This window comes from Centroberyx affinis, unplaced genomic scaffold (assembly GCF_046629955.1).
Source record: "Centroberyx affinis isolate AG114_WGS23_722 - 3 ecotype Tasmania unplaced genomic scaffold, CSIRO-AGI_Caff_v1 ptg001379l_1, whole genome shotgun sequence".
In the NCBI taxonomy this organism is placed as follows: Eukaryota; Metazoa; Chordata; class Actinopteri; order Beryciformes; family Berycidae; genus Centroberyx; species Centroberyx affinis.
Genome location: NW_027279863.1, coordinates 70,001 through 86,202, shown reverse-complemented (window position 1 = coordinate 86,202; position 16,202 = coordinate 70,001). Strand labels below are relative to the sequence as shown.

The window sequence follows — 16,202 nt, the reverse complement described above, 5'->3', positions numbered from 1 at the left end:
CTGACGAATCTCTCTCTCTCTCTCTCTCTCTCTCTCTCTCTCTCTCTCTCTCTCTCTCTCTCTCTCTCTCTCTCTCTCTCTCTCTCTCTCTCTCCTCTCTCTCTCTCTCTCTAGCTGGAGTTGAGTGACAACAGGATATCGGGGGGTCTGGAGGTCCTGGCGGAGCGGTTGGTGAACCTAACGCACCTCAACCTCAGCGGGAACAAGTTCAAAGACATCAGCACCCTGGAGCCCCTGGTGGGTGGAGTTAACACCTTTTTTACTGAATTGTTTTGTTTTGTTTGTTTTTTTCCAAAGTCGTATCCTAAATATCTAGTTAACTGCTGAAATATTGTCTGGTAAGGCGAGCTGGGCGATACGGTTGAAATCAATATCACAACGATCATAATATTTTTCAATATTGATTTATATCACAATACTGGCGTTTTAGGGCTATTGTGTGTGGGGGGGTTTTTTGTTTTTTTCTTACCGCATTCGGGTGGAGGGGGCTAATACTCAGAGAAAAAACTGTTTATGCAAATTAATTTTTGGAGATTAAAGTCAGAAATTTGCAAGAAAAAAAGAACCTTCCAACTTCATTAATTTCACTATCTAGGTAAGTAAACTCTTCATTGAAGCAATGCGGTTCCTTGCCAATTTAAACACGATTTTTCTGAGGGTTTTTTTTTTCAAGTTTTTTTCCCCACAATTTTCTGATCTAATGTCAGAAATTACGTTTTTTTTTCCACACATTTCTGAGTTTTTTTCTTGCAAATTTCTGACTTAAATCTCTGAAATTTCAAGAGATTTTATTTGAAATTACTGATTTTTTTTTTATTTTATCTTTTTTCTTGAATACTGTCAAATGTGACAAAAAGCTGCAGCTGGCTCCCAGTTAGAGGAAAATATTGTTGGTTGAAAATAATATTATGATCCTTGATTTTAAAGTGAAAAACAAACTATTGGTCAAAGTTAGTCTAGTTGATGGAGTTTTGTAATTTGATTAGTGAAAAGGTGGGTGATCCCAACACATTATAGATTACAGATGAAGTGATACTTTGCGTTTTACTCTTCTCCCCGTCAGAAAAAGCTTCCCCAGCTGAAGAGCCTAGACCTGTTCAACTGCGAGGTGACCAACCTGGCCGACTACAGAGAGTCCATCTTCAAGCTCCTCCCCCAGCTCACCTACCTGGACGGCTACGACATCGACGACTGCGAGGCCTCGGACTCCGACGGGGAGGGAGACGGGGTCGAGGACGAGGACGACGAAGGTGAGAGTTCAGCGCCAAAGTACTCGGGGGGGGGGGGGGGGGGGGGGAGACGAAACTAAAAACTAAACAAAATGAACTCTGAGCTTGAGTTTGTTTCCTTGTCGTGACTAAACAACAAACCAGAAAATAGACACATATTTGCATTGATATAGCAGCAGTTTGAAAACAACTTGACAAGATCAGGAGTGAAAAATTGGGCCTCCATTTTTTTTCAGTAGGGCTGAACGATTTTGAAAAAATATCTAATTGCGATTATTTTGACTGATGTTGCAATTGCGATATGATTTGCGATATTAGAGGGAATTATCATTTTTTACATCATTATTCTCATTTTCATTGAAAAACGTATTAAAATGATTATGGTGTGATTTTTGCGGGGATCTGTACCAAACAAAGATGTTTTCTTAAGTCTGTAGAATATGATGTGTAGGCCAGGACATCTCTGCAGCACCACAATATTTCATTAAAAATGGTATTTTGACACATTTCACCTTTAACAAATATTGCGATTTCAATAAAATTGATTAATTGTTCAGCCCTAATGTCACGTTTTACCCAAAAAGAGGCCGGTTTTGAGTCCTTGAATTTCACAAAACAAGACAAAGTCACTACAGAGAGAGGAGGGGAGAGAAGAGGGTTACCGTACGATTTAATTTTTCTTACCCAGAAAGTTGAAAAAGATTCGTCACCTTGTGTGTTTTCTGCCACAGCGGTTCCCAAATTTTTAGGATCCGCATTAGGGATCTGAAGGGAAGACGAGGGCAGGGGGGGCAATTTGGTGGCTTTTCCTCAGAGCAGCTTTTTCAATCGTTTTCCCCTTAACTTCATCGTGTTCCTGTACTCCCTCTGTAGGAGAGGAGGGCGAGTCGGAGGACTTTGAGGAAGAGGAGGAGGAGGACGAAGAGGACGTCGTGGCCGAAGAGGACGACGATGACGACGACAGCGGGGACGATGAGGTCAGTCGGGGGGTTTCTTGGCTTTTCAGTCCGCCATTTTATATCACCATTTTATATCACCATTTTATATCACCATTTTATAAGAACTTAAGTCTTATCTCTCTCTCTCTCGTAGGACGGAGAGGTGAACGGAGACGTGGACAGCGAGGACGACGACGAGGATGAGGACGAAGAAGACGAGGACGAAGGTCGGTGACAGTGCGTCTCCCGTCGCCTTTCGCACGTTTTTCCGCACGAGTCGTACGCGGTTTTATTTTTCCGCGTTTTTGCCCATCGGAACGCCTTGAGGGAATTTCTTCAGATTTGGCACAAACGTCCACTTGGACTCAAGGATGACTGATTAGAGTTTGGTGGTCAAAGGTCACTGTGACCTCACAAAAGACGTTTTTTGGCCATAACTCAAGAATTCATACGCTAATTATGACAAAATTGCACACAAATGTCTAATAGGATAAAATGATGAAGTGATTTTATATTACATTTTATATCCAAAAGGTCAACTTCACTGTGACATCATAATGTTTTGCTTACCACTGTAGCTGAGAAAACGATCTTGGGTCATTCTACAAAAACGGTGGAAGTTTTACAGACACCAAAATCCTTTAAGTTGACCTAATAATCACATTAATTATATATGTTCAATAAATAAAGACTGTCCTTGCAATGATAAAACAAAGTTTATTGGCGGAGGCATACAACCGCGAGGCGGTTATTTCTAGTTGAATCTTATTTTTTCTTTTCTCGTATGATTATTGTCATAGCATTAGGCCTGGGGGGGAGAATATGGGATTTTGAAAATAAAAATAAAAACCTCTAACCCCCCCCACCTCTACTCTACTCTCTTCCCCTCCTCTCCAGATGAGGACTCGTCTCCGGCCAAAGGAGAGAAGAGGAAGAGGGACCCAGAAGACGAGGATGACGAAGACGACGACTAAGACCCACAAAGACCCTGCAACCTCTGACCTCCAGCCCGGTGACCCCTCCCCCCCTCCCCACACCCCTTCACGACCCTCTTTACCCCCCCCCCCCTCGGTCGACTCCTGGGCTGCGTTCCATTTCTTAAGTTGCCTACAAAAACTTGACATAATTATTACATTTCACTTTTTTTTTTACAGCATAATAACTCAGAATAACACAAAATAGAAACTTCATACTTGACCACAGGTTCCCCCTATAGATGAGACGATCTGACGAGATTTTGGAGCACCTTGCTGCATAAATTTGCATACTAATGAGGGGGAAAATGGCAGGACATTTAAGCGGCGCAATAGAGACTTGCGTTAACATCTGCGGGAAGGATGAAATTCTCAGGGTTTAAAAAAATGCGTCGGCAGATTTGGTTATGAACTGCGGTGTTGCATCTGAAAAAATGGGGTGAATATGTATGGAAGAGGCATTTTGTGATCAGTGTATATTGTTTTCATTTCAAAAATCTTTTTACATTTCTGAGAAAATTTAGTGGTTTGTGGGGACATTATGCCGAAATACAAAAACTCAAGAACAACCTGTGATAGAAACTTCGTCCGGACACCACAGATTCCCCCCCTACAGAGCAGATGATCTGATGAGATTCTGGAGCGACTTGCTGCATACATTTGCATATTAATGAGGACAGACGGACACTCGAGTGGTTTAAATTAAGACTCGGACCCTCCTGCTGTCGCAACCGCAGTAGAATCAGGATTTCTGCATCAGTCCGGTTCGGTTAATGTCTGTCAAAGGAAAACGAACAAGGACTCCGGCACTTTGGAACGCAGCCTACCCCAAACCCTTCTTTCCTCCTTCCTTCCTTCCTTCCTTCCTTCCTTCCTTCCCTTCTGCAAGGACTTGAGTTGCCCCTTCCCCCTCCCCGCCAGTCAGGTGTTTTGTGGGTTCATTCCCCACCTCTCCCCTCCCTCCCTCCCTTCTCTGACGTCATCACTGTGGGACTGAACCGGCGACTGCGATGTCATCACCGTGCGCCCGATATTGGGGGGGAGGGTGAGGGGGGGGGGATGAGGGTTCTGTGATGTCATCGGCAGTCTCCGTGGTGAAAAAAACATCCAATTTCCCCCGAGGCTCAGCGCGGGGCGGCCGTCTTCTCTTTTTTGCCAACAGAGCTTTTTAAAAGAAATATTTTTTCAGAGGAATTTTGTTTGTTTTGTTGTTTTTGTATGGTTATTAAGGGGGCGGTCTCTCTCTCTCTCCTTCTTCTTCTTCTCTCCGAGTAACTCTTTTCCTCTCTCTCTCTCTCTCTCTCTCTCTCTCTCTCTCTCTCTCTCTCTCTCTCTCTTCCCCTCATTTGCGGAGAGACCAATTGTTCCCTTTCCAATTACACTGACTAGTTGTGGTTTTCTTTATTATTTTTTTTTTTTTTTACTTTCTGTAAGTTAAAGGAAAAACAAACAAAAAAAAAAACATACAAAAATGGACTTTGTAAATAAAATCTTAACATTTTGCTCCTGGCTTCTACTCCCTTGTCTTTTGTCTCCCTGGAACGTGGTTATATTTTCGTTTTTGGTAAATCTATTTTTTTTTTTACCAATCTGCTTCTCGGGGACTGACTTGATGTCTTCAGTCTCGATAATTGTCGATTCCTACCGTCAAGTCATGTCTGAAATTAGAAAATTGGTTTCTGGAAAACAGGTGCACATCCGTGTTTGAGGATTTTTTTCAGAATTTTTTGCAATTTTAATATTTGATTGTCAAGCTTGGCTGCTGGTAGATCTAGTTATTTCTTTATTAAGGAAAAATACATAAGTTTCCTAACTGCAAAAGTCTCAACTGATATTTGTAGATCGTCTAAACCAGACATGAGACGTTCAAGTCTGATATTCAACCAAAATTTAAAAATTTTAACACAGATGTGGCCAAATATCAGTAAGATTTCCCTACAGGGAGAAATGAGTTATTACAGTATAAATTTACGTTCTTAAAAAAGAGTGCTATTGTGATTGCTTGAGTCAGAAAGTAGAGTTTTTATTGGTCATTCATAATGTTCAGTGGCGATCAGTTGGAAGTAGCTGTGTTTCTGTTGGTTGAAGTGTCGATTTAATGGTGCGAGCTGATTGGCTGCGTCAGAAGGTCGCCCTCATGTTGTTTCTGGTGTTTTTAATCTCCAGCTCCAGCTGAGTGATCCTCACCTGCAGAGCAGACAGAAGAGTCACTTCTGTTCTCCCAAATATATAAACTGCATTAAAGGAATCTGACTTGGTTAAAGCTGCTGTAGTTAATTCGGGGGGGGGGGGGAAGAAACGACCCGCCTTCCACTCCTCCTCCTAGTGAGTGACAGGAGTGATTGACAGGCCGGCGTCCCAAACGTTACCTACTGCAGCTTTAACTCATCCTGACACTTTACCAGACAGTTAAGTTACCTGTATTTAATGAGGCAAAGCCTGGTGGTTTTGAATTTAGAAGGTAATCCTTTGTGTTGGCTGACTGTGTGTGTGTGTGTGTGTACTAACGTCTTTCTGGTTGAGTTGCTCTCTCAGTCCTCTGATCTCCTCCTGCTGTCTGTAAAATGCTTGCAGGAGCTGAAATACAGAGATACACACATATTATACACACACAGTCAAATTCAAATAAGTTTATTTATTGGCAGGACGTGGGGATTTGTTTCACCAAATCATTTGCAAAAGTATGATAAACAAGTAAATAAACGGGTCGAGTTGACCTCAAGATGTTGGCACGGAGATGTAAACAAAGGCAATGAACATGAGAAATGGAGATGCTTTCCCACAAGGCAACACAACCAGTCGCGTGATGTTTGAGCTCAAATGCAGATGATCAGGAACAGCGAGCTGGCGTATGAAGAATTCAACTACTTCAGCCAGGAGTAGTCCTTCAGCACACACACACACACACTGTCCTCCCCACCTCGCTCTCGGTCCTGGGCGGCGGCCTCTCTGCGGGCTCGCAGCAGTGCGGCGTGCAGCAGTAGGCCCAGGGCGGGGCCTGCGTCTCGTCCGGCTGCCAGCCCGACAGGTCGCTCACCTCCCTCGGGTATTTGGCGTCCTGGTAGGCCAGCTGCTCCTGGAGGAAAGCCTGGGAGAGGGGGGGGAAGAGGGAACAGTCGTCCGGTTTCCGCTGCAGGGCCAAACGGCTAGCCAGGGCTTCACATCATAGGATTTACTGTGAATACGACCTGCCAACACGTCGGCCTCCTAGTGGTGATTACAGGTATGACGTGGGAATTTTATATCTGCTCCTGTATCTCCTGATTGCAGAAGTGTGTCAGCCACAGAACTTGAATAGACAAAACGGTCTTTCCACTGTTTTCTGTGGTGTTTTGGCTAGTCCGTCCCTCCAGGAAATTGCGATTTTGCGATCGCAATAATTAACGAGAGCTTGCAGTTTTGCAAAATTGCCGCAACTTTTCCGCATGAAATGGCCAAATCAACAGACCGCTTGTGATTTGGACCAATTGTCGCATTTCGTGTCGTGGTGACTTGCGTCATCGCAGCGCGCATTTAGGTGGAAGATGAACAAAAATAACCTGCCAACAAAAATTACTGCCATAGGCCGTGCAAAACAAAACAAAAGCTGCAAGAGTCGAGGTAAGTGCAACATTCAAGCTCTTGGAAGAGTTAATAGCTTGTGTGTGTGTGTGTGTATGTGAGTGAGTGAGAGAGAGAGAGAGAGAGAGAAATCTTATTTTTTCCCTTTGCTTGCAATTTTTCCCAATTCCTGCAATTTTACCAAAAAAAGAGCACATAAAACCTTGCAAATTTTATCACAATTTTTGAGAAAAGCCGCAGCAAAATCAAGCATTTTTGGCCTACTCAGCGAAATCTTGGTGGGACTGGCTAGTACGCCAAAAAATGCCGTCTATGGATAGTTTCTATGGTGACAGCGGAAGTTTGGCCATTACGGCCATAAAGTGCGTCACACTGGCTGCCACACAGCGTGAGTGGGTAAACTTTGTAACGTTACAAGACGAACTTTAAATGAATAAAATGTGACGCCTTAGCAACAGTAAGCGAGTGCGATTAAACCCAATCGGTCCAAAAATCCTTCAGCAGCTCCTTGCTGACAGCAAAGTGTTGTTTCTCCAAGCAGGTTGCTGTGACTTGCCGTAAGGTGGTTTATACGGAAGCTAGGCCAACGGTACCAAGGACGTTTATATTATGGAACGTTATAAAAACGGCCATCCAGGAGCGTTGATTTGAATGGGAAAGACCGTTCTATCCATTCAAGTTCTGTGGCGTCAACACAGGTAGCAAACATCAAATCCATCAATATTAATATCAATATCAATTTCCTTTGCTCCTTGTCAACATCGTGGATGCTGGCGTTTTTAAAGAGTTAAAAATGTGAATACTGCCAAGTTGTAATGAAATGTCATCCTGTTCTTCCATTTCTTCTTCAGTGTCTTGCTCAAGGACTCTTCAGCAGGGAGGGTTTTTACCGACACAAGGGCTTGAGCCGGACCCCGGTCCTCTGGTTGAGGGACTGTCTGCCTAAGCCACCCTGCTGCCCACTGGTATCCTCTGGTTTCAATGAGGAATCCTACTATAAAATGAGGAAAACTGTCCGTCTGTCTGTCTGTCTGCATCCATTTTGCTCCTCAATGGGTTGGCCAATCAATCTGAAACTGCACATGGGCATTGAGCATTGGCATAGGCAGGGACTGACGAAGCAGATTTTTCCATTTTCCCAAATTTACGCTGTTTATGCACATTTTTGGCAAGTCTGCGCGGAGTTGTGGCACGCGCATCCCTGGGTATGGACTAGTGCAAATGATTTTGATGTAAATGGGTAACTGAATATATCCTTCACCTCCTCCATTAAGCCCAGCCCTGTCCCGGCCACCGCAGCGCCAGCCGGGCCCGTCTGGAACCTCAGGGAGCTCAGCTGCCTCGCCAGCCCCTTGTCAGGAGGGGTTTCTGGGTAAGGGTTGGCTACTCTAGTCCCAGGCTTCAGGGACATCAGCACCGGGCCTGGCGGAGAGACAGAAGAAAGACGTTTGGTTTAAATTACAGCAGGAAAGGCCGCTATGGTTTGGGTGGGTCATTGAGAGAAACTGGAGGCCTGAAGCTCATCTGTCAGCCATTTTGGTTCCGGGCAGTAATGCATTACTGACCTCTGTTGACCCCAGAGAGCCACTCCTGAGCTGTCATGGCCGCCTGGTTTCCTGCTGTCATCGGATACAGGTCCTCTTGGAAAATGTCTGACTGTCAGAAGAGACAAAAACATCACAATTAGTCTCTTCCTCCTTTCCACTTTCTTTCTTTCTTTCTTTCTTTCTTTCTTTCTTTCCTGATCATGTATGAGGCATAAGAACAAGGTAAAGAAGAGCCAGCGAGAGGAGGTAGAGACATTTTCTCTCTCTCTCACTCCATCCAAACCTCCTTTCGTGGCACTATCATGGACAGTGGCTCCACCAGGTCTTTGATGGCGATCAGACGGTAAAATCGGAAAACCTCACAGGCGCTCACGTCCAGACCTCGCTTTGGCATCACCCCTGGAGAGGTCAGAGGTCGGGTATGTAACAGAAAATATACAGTCAGTAGTGGGAGCATTGGGACACAGAGTAAAAGATGCTCTTTTTAACACCGAAGTATTGGGACAGTGGGAGAGCTAGCTAAAGTTGGTCTTAAAGCGTCAATATTGCGTGTGTCCAGCTCACCGAAATGGTCGGCAGCAGCTAAAGTTGGTCTTTTTATAGTGGACAGCAGCTAGCTAAAGTTGGCCTCTTGAAAGCGTAAATCATGGAACAGCTAGGTAAAGTTGGTATTTTTAAAGCGTAAATAGTGGAACAGCTAGCTAAAATTGGTCTCTTGAAAGCGAAAATAGTGGGACAGCTAGCTAAAGTTGGTCTTTTTAAAGCGTAAATAGTTGGACAGCAAACTAAAGTTGGTCTTTTTAAAGCGTAAATTGTGGAACAGCTAGCTAAAGTTTGTCTCTTGAAAGTGTAAATAGTGGAACAGCTAGCTAAAGTTGGCCTCTTGAAAGCGTAAATAGTGGAACAGCTAGCTAAAGTTGGCCTCTTGAAAGCGTAAATAGTGGAACAGCTAGCTAAAGTTGGCCTCTTGAAAGCGTAAATAGTGGAACAGCTAGCTAAAGTTGGTCTCTTGAAAGTGTAAATAGTGGGACAGCTAGCTAAAGTTGGTCTTTTTAAAGCGTAAATAGTGGAACAGCTAGCTAAAGTTGGTCTCTTGAAAGCGTAAATAGTGGGACAGCTAGCTAAAGTTGGCCTCTTGAAAGCGTAAATAGTGGGACAGCTAGCTAAAGTTGGCCTCTTGAAAGTGTAAATAGTGGGACAGCTAGCTAAAGTTGGTCTTTTTAAAGCATAAATAGTGGAACAGCTAGCTAAAGTTGGTCTTTTTAAAGCGTAAATATTGTGTCCAGCTCACCCAGTCCTTTCTGTGGCAGCAGCGACCTGTACTCAGTCAGGAAGCTGATGTAAGGTTTCTCAGCGCTCAGCTCGTAGTACCTGATGTTCCCGTCTCCCTGGAGGACGGAAACACATCACAGGATTTCTTATAACGCTCATACTGACCCTTGACCTCCTTACTCTCTGCTGCTTATAATGTTGGTGATGTGGAAATATAAGGGAGCGTTCACACCAAGCACGTTCTCATCTGAACTCTGGAGCGTTTCCTCCTTTTCTAAAGTTTCCCAGGATGGTTCAGACCAAAGAAAACAAACTGTAGGTCACTCATTGGAAGTTGTGTGTGTGTGTGTGTGCTGAATTACCTTGCCAGCCAGGTAGAGCATATGTGTGTCTGGGTCGTAGAACGGGAAGAGAACTCCTGCAGACCCGTCCAAATCCTCCTCATACAGAGGTTCTGATAGGTCGTCCTGCACACACACACAAAGACAGATATACATATACTATATGGCTGCGTATCTGTGTGTGTTGCATGTGTGTATGCAAGATGCAAGCATTTGTGTGTGTGTGTGTGGGTGTGTGTGTGTGTCTCACCGGGTCCCACAGAGCGATCTGTCTGTGGTTCCAGGGCGAGCTGCCAGTGGAGAGAAGCATCTTCAACCCTCCAATATACAAAACCTTACTGGCTCTATGGGACTTACTGCTGGATGCCTAGAGAGAGACACACACACACACACACATTATACTTTCAAAAAATAGCAGCCCTAAAAATACTAAAATTAGAACTGAAACTAAATAAAAACGGAACTAAAACTACCAAAGCCACACGAAACTAAACTGAAATTGAAATCAAAATTGAAAACTATATAGAATAAACATTAATGAAAAATCCAAAATGTATAATAACCCTCAAACCCACACACACACATATGCACAAACACGGGGTATTACAGGAAGGTCCACACACACACACACACACACACGTTTGTATTACTATACTTGTGAGGACCTTCATTGACTACATTCATTCTCTAACCTGTAACCCTAACCAACTCCTAATCCAGCTAATCTAACCTTAATCCTGCACTAACCTTAACCCTTACCATAATTAAACCTAATCCTAACCCTAAACTAGCCCTTTGAAAATGTGAAGCCCGGCCAAAACGTCCTCACAAGGATAGAAGAACACGAACACACACACACACACACACACAGATCCAACACACCTGTAGAATCCTGCCCGTCCGTGGGTCGAGAACTCGCACCCGTCTGTCTTTGGACGTGACCGCCAGCCTGCTGCCGTCGGTGCTGAAGCTGACGGACGACAGCAGCATCTCGGGCGGGTAGCGGTGGTGGAGCGGCGTCAGAACCACCCGCACCGGGAACCTGAGCACCGCGCCCGCCTGGGACACGTCCCACAGGAGGACCTAGGGCCCAGAGAGAGGACGTCTGGGGTAAGTTCACCCAAACTCACCAATAGCTTATTCTGATGACTGTAAACCAATGAGAGCATGGTGCAGGCAGTTGGTCTCCTCTATCTCACACCAGTAGTATTGTTCTAGTGTTTCTCCACATGAAGACTACATTTCCCATAAGCCCCGTTGCTTCCTTTTTAGTGTATGATCGTACCTGTGCTGCCCTGGATAATGTATTGTCACTGTGTTTATTAACCCTGAATGCGAACAGAAATTTCCCTTGTTGGACAGTAAAGATTGGTTTATTGTCCTATTTCAAATCTTGGGAATCCAAAAATCATTACCTGAACTGAACCATTCAATATCTCTAACATATAAAAGGTCCAGTTCACATTTTGTTAAGCAATAACCTACTTAAGTTACCTTATATACTTTATATATAATTATATAATCATATATATTATTCAGTTTTGTGCTATTAATCATTTTGTGAGTCGGTGTCACTTTTATGTCATTTTGGAACAAATCTGTTATATGATCTAAATCCATAGCTTGTATAATGGTAAGGAGTATTTGTATATATGTTTATTTTCAAGAATATAAAACAAATGAGTACAATTTTGAAAAATGGCAGCCACTCTGGAAGTGTCTGGTTATCTAGAAATTATTTTCCACCTTCCAGCCTGTCAGTTTTGAGAATTGAACCAGTTCATGGAATAATATATTATAAATTATTATTATAATATATTACCATCAACGCAGATATCCCCTTCTTTCCATCTATATTAATGTATTTGTTCTTCTGTGACGACTCTGTTCAGTTCAAAACGCTTTATAAACAAATTTTGACTGACGCTGCCGTCGGCCAGTCAGGCTCCTGACCTTGTAGTCGTAGGCGGAGCTAAGCAGCAGGTCCTCGGCGGTTGGATGCCACTCGATAAGCCCCACCCTCCTGGAGTGACCAATCAGAGTCTTCCTGGCCTGGGTGAGTTTCTGCTGGACGCCGCAGACCGGGATGTCCCAGATCTTCACCTGAACACACCGAGGATATTATCGTAAACTGAAACTGAGACGAAAACTAGGTGTTACAAAACTTTGTTGTAAACTGAAATAAATATATAAACGACACCCTGTAAAAAAAATAAACTAAAACTGAACTAAAACTATCTTGTCTACTTGTAAAACTAACAAATAAAAAATATAGGTGAAATGTTATTAGCTTTTTCGTCTTTTTGTTTATGTGAATTTTGGCCATTTTTACTGAATGCTAATTGAGAACTTTATGTAAATAGATTTTTAAAATAATTTATGATTTAGTGTTTGTATTACACAATACCTGTTGCAAACACATACAAAATCCCTGTTCTGAACTTCTATCATTATACCTTCAAAAATACCAACACTAAAAATACTAAAACTAGAACTGAAACTAAATAAAAACTAAACTTCCAAAGCCACATGAAAAACTAAACCAAACTGAAATTGAAATCAAAATTGAAAACTATATAAAATAAAAAACTAAGGAAAAATCCAAAACTACAGTATCACTGGCACACAGTCAGATAGGTGTCAATCAACCGCCTGTGTTTTCTCTAAGTGTCCTTGACTTGGACTCGAGTTACAGTTTTAATTGCTTGAGACTTGAAGAGAAGACTTGAGACTTGACTTGACTTGGGTTCTGGTGACTTGAAAAGGTTTCTAAAGTCTTGACTTGAGATCTTGTGTTTGTGTAAATGACTCAGATTGAAAGTGATGAGATTTGTTCCAGCAGACGACTGAATTGAAATTCTGTTTTCTGAATTTGTATGGAATGATTGAATTTATTGAAGTTGAAACTGATTCTAGAAATCAAACTCATGATGCTCTTACCAAGTTTTTATCCTATTAAAACCATATTGCATTGAAAAGTCCTAGATATTTTGTTTTCTTTAAGATATTAAATTGTTACTGGACTCTTGATTTGTTCTGACTTGACTTGCTGTTCTACATTTAGACTTGAGACTTGACATTAATGACATGGACTTGACTTGGACTTGACTTGGTAATCTACATTTAGTCTTGGGACTTGACTTGAGACTTGAGCCTGAAGACTTGAGACCGACTTGGGACTCGAGTGAAGCTGACTTGGTCACACCTCAGTAACAGAGGAACACCGCAGTACGTACAGTACAGTCCTCGGAGCACGAGGCGACGCAGTGATCGTCGAAGGGATTCCACTTGACGTCCAGCACCCTGCCACTGTGGCCGCACACCCTTGGGTGCTGGGGGTCCACCCGGCCTGTCTGAGAGAGAGAGAGAGAGAAAGTGGGAGAGAGAGAGAGCACAAGTTTTGAAAAAGCTGTACTTCAGGCTTCATGACCCTGCGAGATATTGAAAAGATGAAAGTCTCCTCCTGCCACAATGCAAGAGAAAATACATAGAGACAGTCTTTTACCTGCATTTAGCTGCTTTAATGTGATATACTGTATTTGTACTGTTTAAGTGAATGGAGATAGAATATTTTAACATTCATATCATAGAGCTTCTCATACAATCACACTACATATACACCACCAGTCAAAAGTTTGGCCCCACCTGACTGAATGTTCTATGTTTCTCATTCTCTTAAAGTCACTTTGATCTAAAGGCTTCTGCTTAAACGCTTGAAATTAGTTTCTTAGACAAATATAAATAGTGAAGTATGTATGAATTTCTTTCCAAAGCCTTTGCCTTTCCATCAAGGTAAAGGGCAGCTACTTTAAAGAATCTAAAATATAAGATCGTTTTGATTTGTTTAACACTTTTTTGGTCGCTGCATAATTCCATTTGTGTCATTTCATAGATTTGAGTCTTTACTGTTATTCTAAAATGTGGAAAATAGTAAAAATAAAGAAAAATGTGGCGTGTCCAAACTTTTGACTGGCAGTGTACATCATATAAGAAACATACTGTAGTAGGGTATATAAGGCATCCGCTACATACATGGTGGATCGGCAGGACCAGAAAGGACCCGCCCCCGGCGCACTCGGTCACCACGGCGATGAAGCGGGGATTGGCCGAGCAGTAGTGGTTGTCGTGGACGCCGCGTGTGATGGGCAGCCCGTCGTAGCCGTGCTCCTTGGTGGCCGGCTTGCCGAAGACGTGGCGGAACTTCGAGGAGCGGAAGGACGAACGCCATGACATCTGGACGACGAGAAGGGGGGGGGGGGACCGGAGGAGATTTAAAGGTTTTTAAAGACCCAGCGAGATGAAAATTTTTTTTTTTTTTTTTTGTGATTAAACTTTTTATTGCTTTTTCAGCATTTGAACATACATTATAAATTTACAAACAATATTCAAATTTAAAGAAAAGAGAAAAAGAGAAAAAAAGAAAAAAGAAAATGCACATTCCTCTTGACAGTGTGTAACACAGGCTACCATACAACAATATTACATCTCATATTCATTCACTGAGCATAGACAATTAGACGATGTACAGAGACCAAAAATGGGGTATATAGGGCTGGACAATATGGTTACAATCAATATCATCATAATCATAAATCACTTCTTTTTTTTACCTTTTTCCCCGATGTCGCTGGACTTAGTGTTCACCTGTTCACCGTTACAGGCCCCCAAAAAAATGACCAAAAAAAAGTTGATTTCTAGAAATTTTATATCACAATAGCAGACGGTCTCTTTCCAGCAAACTGCACATTTCTGCTGGAGACTCATCCTGCGCTCGGGGGCGGAGACAAATATTTCATCCAATCATATTTTGGTAACTGTTTGAATTATTCCCCCCCCCCCAATCCCCACCTTTATTAAAGCTGCTCTTCAATAAAATATCATTATAAATCATTATTTTGAGACGTTAGTATAATTCCCGTAAACAAACCAGTCCATCAGTGGTTCAGCCTGTCAGCCTCTATCAGCCTCTACTGGTGGATCAGGAAGCAGCGGGGCTGATGGGAAATGTAGTCTTAATGTGGAGAAGCACTAGAACTAACAAAACTGCTGGAGTGAGATAGAGGAGAACAATCGATTGCACCTTGCTCTCATTGGCTTACAGTCATTAGACCGAGGTATCAATATTAATTTGAAAACAATATATTGATGATTAAAAATAATACATGTAACCCCTTTAAAAAAAACGGTGTGTGTCCAGGACATTATACATACAGGAAGGAATGATGAAGAGAGGGATGGAAAAAGGACCTAAGTGTGTGTGTGTGTGTGTGTGTGTGTGTGTGTGTGTGACACTCCTACCTAATCTCATAATAGCTTTGTGGAAACTCACCAGTTGCATTATCTGGTCTTATCAATAATGCAATCTGCTGTCATTATTGGCTCTCATAATCTTATCAATAATAAATCAATATCTTTAATAACTAAACTCCATCATTTATCCGCCACACACACACACACACACTAATAAATCCATCCTCCAAAGCAACTTGCTTGTCGTTTTAAATATTCATCAGTTACACACACACTTCCTGTTGTTACAAATGGCTCCTGACCTTTGACCTTTACTGCGGCTAAAGATCAGCTTACTGATGGAGGGAGGAGAGGAGAGAAGGAGAGGAAAGGAGACAATAGAAGGAGAGAGGAAACAAGAGAGGGGGAGGAAACGAGGAGAGGTGGGAGTAGAGAAGATGATAGAAAGAGAGAGGAGAGGCGATGATAGAAGAAGAGGAGAAAGGAGAAGAAAAGAGGAGCGAAAGGAGGAGAGGAGAGAAGACGATAGGAGAGGAGAAAGGAGAGGAAAGGAAGAGAGGAGACAAGATGAGAGAGGAGAGAAGACGAGAGGAGGAAGGAGAGGAAAGGAGAAGATGAGAGAAGATGATGGGAGAGAGGAGATGAGGAAAGGAGAAAAGAGGAGAGGAGAGAAGACGATAGAAGGAGAGAAGAAAGGAGGAGAGGAGATGAGGAGGAAGGAGAGGAAAGGAGGAGAGGAGACAAGTTGAAAGGAGGAGATGAGAGGAAGAGAGGAGAAAAGAGGAGAGGAAAGGAGATGAGGAGAAAGGAGGAGAGGAAGGGAGCAGAGGAGAAAGAAACACACCATGCTGTCTGTCTTTGTTTTTATTTAGTTTTATCGTTGGTTTTAGTGTCCCTGAGCATCTTGAAAAGCGCTTTGCAAATAAAAATGTATTATTATTAATATTAATGTATCTGCTGATCAATACCGATGACTCATCGATCACTTGGTCAGCTGCTGAGATTTCTAGATCTAAAACTCACTTTCTGGTCCGTCCTCTGTTGTAGAAGAAAAAAATAAACAAAATCGGTGATGTTATTACTGATTGGA

The 16,202-nt window shown here is 42.7% G+C and overlaps 2 protein-coding genes across 2 annotated transcripts in view; one reads left to right on the top strand and one right to left on the bottom strand.

Annotated features, from left to right (window-relative positions):
• Nucleotides 1-114: 114 nt before the first annotated feature.
• Nucleotides 115-4,641, top strand: LOC139649589 (acidic leucine-rich nuclear phosphoprotein 32 family member B-like; the record flags this gene model as incomplete). Its single annotated transcript, XM_071526041.1, has 5 exons — nt 115-237; nt 1,064-1,250; nt 2,103-2,206; nt 2,322-2,394; nt 3,065-4,641. Coding segments are annotated over 5 exons (564 nt in total), but the record flags the coding sequence as incomplete, so codon positions are not given.
• A 621-nt stretch (nt 4,642-5,262) lies between these two features.
• Nucleotides 5,263-16,202, bottom strand: part of LOC139649586 (coronin-2A-like) — a 13,734-nt gene continuing 2,794 nt past the window's right edge. Inside the window, exons 2-14 of the mRNA XM_071526039.1 lie at nt 13,895-14,095; nt 13,099-13,215; nt 11,816-11,965; nt 10,745-10,945; nt 10,113-10,229; nt 9,884-9,988; nt 9,541-9,637; nt 8,533-8,648; nt 8,268-8,358; nt 8,004-8,124; nt 6,062-6,242; nt 5,650-5,718; nt 5,263-5,328 (exon numbers count right to left, since the gene is read on the bottom strand). Of these exons, the coding sequence (XP_071382140.1) occupies nt 5,263-5,328; nt 5,650-5,718; nt 6,062-6,242; nt 8,004-8,124; nt 8,268-8,358; nt 8,533-8,648; nt 9,541-9,637; nt 9,884-9,988; nt 10,113-10,229; nt 10,745-10,945; nt 11,816-11,965; nt 13,099-13,215; nt 13,895-14,095 (1,632 nt within the window). The remainder of the gene's footprint in view (nt 5,329-5,649; nt 5,719-6,061; nt 6,243-8,003; nt 8,125-8,267; nt 8,359-8,532; nt 8,649-9,540; nt 9,638-9,883; nt 9,989-10,112; nt 10,230-10,744; nt 10,946-11,815; nt 11,966-13,098; nt 13,216-13,894; nt 14,096-16,202) is intronic.